The 3,494-nt window shown below is 43.9% G+C and overlaps 1 protein-coding gene and 1 pseudogene across 1 annotated transcript; both read right to left on the reverse strand.

Annotated features, from left to right (window-relative positions):
- Positions 1 to 570: 570 nt before the first annotated feature.
- On the reverse strand, positions 571 to 1,195 carry LOC127764606 (uncharacterized; annotated as a pseudogene).
- Positions 1,196 to 2,338: 1,143 nt separating this feature from the next.
- Positions 2,339 to 3,091, reverse strand: LOC127764627 (putative defensin-like protein 154). Its single transcript, XM_052289530.1, has 2 exons — positions 2,879 to 3,091; positions 2,339 to 2,721 (listed from the first exon to the last, which is right to left on the reverse strand). The coding sequence occupies exons 1-2, from the start codon at positions 2,961 to 2,963 to the stop codon at positions 2,519 to 2,521; spliced, it is 288 nt and encodes a 95-aa protein (XP_052145490.1). The 5' UTR covers positions 2,964 to 3,091; the 3' UTR covers positions 2,339 to 2,518.
- Between the last annotated feature and the right edge of the window lie 403 nt (positions 3,092 to 3,494).

A 3,494-nucleotide genomic window follows, 5' to 3' on the forward strand; every position in this document is an offset into this window, starting at 1 on the left:
TGGAGTCGTCCGGCTTTGGAATCTTGAGAAAGATGTCGGTCCTGTTTGGACTTTGGAGCTGGTTAACTATGGATAATCGTGGGAGCTATAATTTTAGAAGAAACTGTAGCTGTTAAAAGCTACAGGGAATGCCACTGCTTCTGCTGAAAGAAAGTGGCAAGAGTGAAGTATCCTAATTTCCCACCGGTTACTTGGGCATTCGTCACTGGAAAATGCCATGCGCCAATTCACTATTCCCTCCATTCCAAAATATAAGTCACAATCACCCTTAATTCAAAGACCAAGAAATAATTATTATCATCTTGTAGTTTGGAACATTCTAATAAATATAATGCATGCATCCAATAGGATTAGATAACATGTGAGTGGAGGATTTAAAATAGTAATAATTTAATGGAGAAGATGTCATAATTAATTGCATGCATGCATTATATTATGGAACATCTAAGAAAAGTGGTTGTGCCTTATATTATAGAATGGAGGGAGTATAGTTTCTAATGTGCTAAAAAGACAACTCAAACCATTATTTTTATATAACCTTGAGCCACCTTAGCAAGGATTTAAGGTTAAACAAATTTTTTTGCTGAATCAAAAGTGTGCACCTTCACAAAATATATTTTGCAATATATACTGCAGAGCAAGATACCGCAATACGAGGATCACAAATGGATTAATTCCATGCTACTGCTTGATCTCCGCTTTGCCACCTACGATCTCAAATCTCAAATTACGTTTTTGTACATCTCCATGCGCCTGAGCTCAGATTCAACCCAACTCTTCTTGAAGCCCTCCTCAATTCTCACCAAAGTTGCGTGGAGGCTCTCGGGCATGGTGGCGAGCTATTCTCACCAAAGTTGCGTGGAGGCTCTCGGGCATGGTGGCGAGCTGCTCATCGGTGAAGCGATCGAGGAACCGGTATCGGTCCGGCATCTCGGTAATCTGCCTGACACGCTAAAAGGGCTGAGGCACGAGGGGCATCCTGTCGCCATAGCCCCTCGCCGCCACAGCGGCCTCATGGCGCTGGCGCACCACGGCGCCGTCGCTCGTCACTGTGGCCTCCACCTTGAGTCGCTTGTTCGCGCACGCCGTCGCTCGTCACTGTATCCTCCCCCTTGGGGCGCTTGTTCACGCTCACGCACGCCTCCTCCTCCTCCTCGAGGAGGCTTATCCACGGATCTGGGGTCATCCACGCCATCGCTCTCTATTGGAACTTGGAAGGCGAAACCTATTAGTACCAGATTTAATTGCGAAAGCAATCTGTAGATTTGGGTGAAAGGGGAACGGAGGACACGGACATATAAAGGCCGGCCCAACCCAACCTCTATCGGGTCGGATTCTGTCTCGCAGGCTGAGCTCGGAACAGCGGCCATCAATGATTAGGCCGGCCGCAGGCCGATGATAATTTTGACAGCCCTAACCTAATATCCTTTATGCACGGCCATGCTCACTGTTCATGTGCTTGACTAATTTTGACAGCCTTCCTCGGGAGAATTAATTCTGCTTCACTCTACGTAATTTTAATTTGAGCAATTTTACGGTTATTTAGTAGGTACCATGATGTACCATTTTTTCTATTGTAAATTTGGTAGCTCTGGTTACTTAGGTACTATGAGGTAGTATGATTAGTATGATGTACCAAAATTTACACTAGATTTTTAGTACCTCATAGTATCTCCTCAAAAACCATAGAATTGCTCTTTTAATTTAGGTTACATAGTTACATCATTGATAAAATAGGAATTAAGATTGCAACGAAGATGCGGCATACCAACGTGGCATTTTCATTGGTTTTTTTTATTAAAAAACACAGTACAAACATAAGGCTGGATTGGATCGGTATATCTAAGGTTGACAAAGTCACCATGAATACATCGTCTACCACTGAAAAATAATTAGATATAAATGCGAGCATTGAATTGGATCGGTATATTTTGAGATTGACGAAGTCTACATAAACGTCTCGTCTACCACTGATAAAATAATTAGCCATAAATGCAAGGGTGAATTGATTCTATCACAAGCAACCTAATCAGTTGAACTAAGTTCACTTTGCACATTTTCGTTGAATCTAGAGACTAATATTGAGCTATATGATAAATTTTGAAGATTTTTTTATAATATAAAATGTTAGGAACTAAATTGAGGACCATATTAACTAAATTCACTCTAAAAGAAAATCTGCAAAAACAAAGCAACTGAACTCTCTCGTGGCCAACGCTGTAATGAAGCACATGAGAGCCCCCCCCCCCCCCCCCCCCCCACACCAAAAAAAAAACAGAGAGAGGTTCACACAGCGTTCTATTTAGCGCTGCTGAAAATAGGGCAATCCCATATAAATAGTCTCTTTATTTAATCATCAACATCTCTCCAGGCATCACAAAATTTAACAATCGCACGCGTCACACTGTATGTAAAATTTAAGCCTGATCGACGCGTGAGTGATGATCGGCCCCTGTGCACACAGTACTGCACATCGTCGTCGATCGACCACCGATCGATCGGCCGGCCGGCCGGGTTATTAGTTGCTCGCCGGCGCCGGGGAAGCGCAGGTGTAGACGCACTTGCACTGCGTGCCGATGCACTGGCCCACGCCGCCTTTGTACTGCCGCGGGCAATTGGTCGCGCACTCGCCGCTGTCGCACGACGGGGCGCCCGGGTTCAACACCGCCGAGCAGGTGTCCTGGAAGTACTTGGGCCCCGCTATCTTGGCCGCCATCACGCCTGCCATTTCGTTCAATTTTTTTGAATTTTGAAGCAATTTCGTTCAAGGTTCAAACCAAGCTGATCACAAGCCAGAGAGAGAGAGAGAGAGAGAGAGAGAGAGAGAGAGAGAGAGAGAGAGATGGAGATAGTAGTAGCTCCGAGTGTTGTGTACTACCTGATGAAGATGATGCGACGAGGACCATGGCCAGGAGGAGGAGCAGTGCTGCGTGGAAGGCCTTCATCTCAGACTCTGACGCCATTGGCTTTTTTTTTTCCTTGTGACTTCTGCTACTGCTACCGGTGCTTAGCTGCAGCTTTGTTTCTTTTAGGTGTACCGAATGGGAGTGTGGCGTTTATAGTGTTGTTGTTCGTATTATTTTTGGAATCACTTACTACAGTAAGTTGTATGGATATGGATAACGGGAACGGGTTTAATTTCAGGAGTAATTGGCATTGATACTGCTATATTCGTTTGTGCTGATCTTTAGGATTATATAGTGGCCTTGTATTAAGGGTTGTACCAAATTGGTACCTAATCAATAGTACCAATTAAAGGTGATATTTCGGTGCATTTTAATTTGTCAATTTTCACGAGAAAAAAAAAAGCGCATATGCTCCGTATGGCATGGAAAATGTTTAGATGGGTCATAGTCAATCCAAAGCATATGTTAAAGATGTTATAGCCCATAATGCAAGTAGCCAGAGCCCAACAGTCATAGAGAGGTAATTTCTAGCCTTACCAAATAACGAAGTGAGATTAGGGCGAGAGGTCAATCTTGTACTACGTACTG

This window comes from Oryza glaberrima, chromosome 2 (genome assembly GCF_000147395.1).
Source record: "Oryza glaberrima chromosome 2, OglaRS2, whole genome shotgun sequence".
Lineage (NCBI taxonomy): Eukaryota > Viridiplantae > Streptophyta > Magnoliopsida > Poales > Poaceae > Oryza > Oryza glaberrima.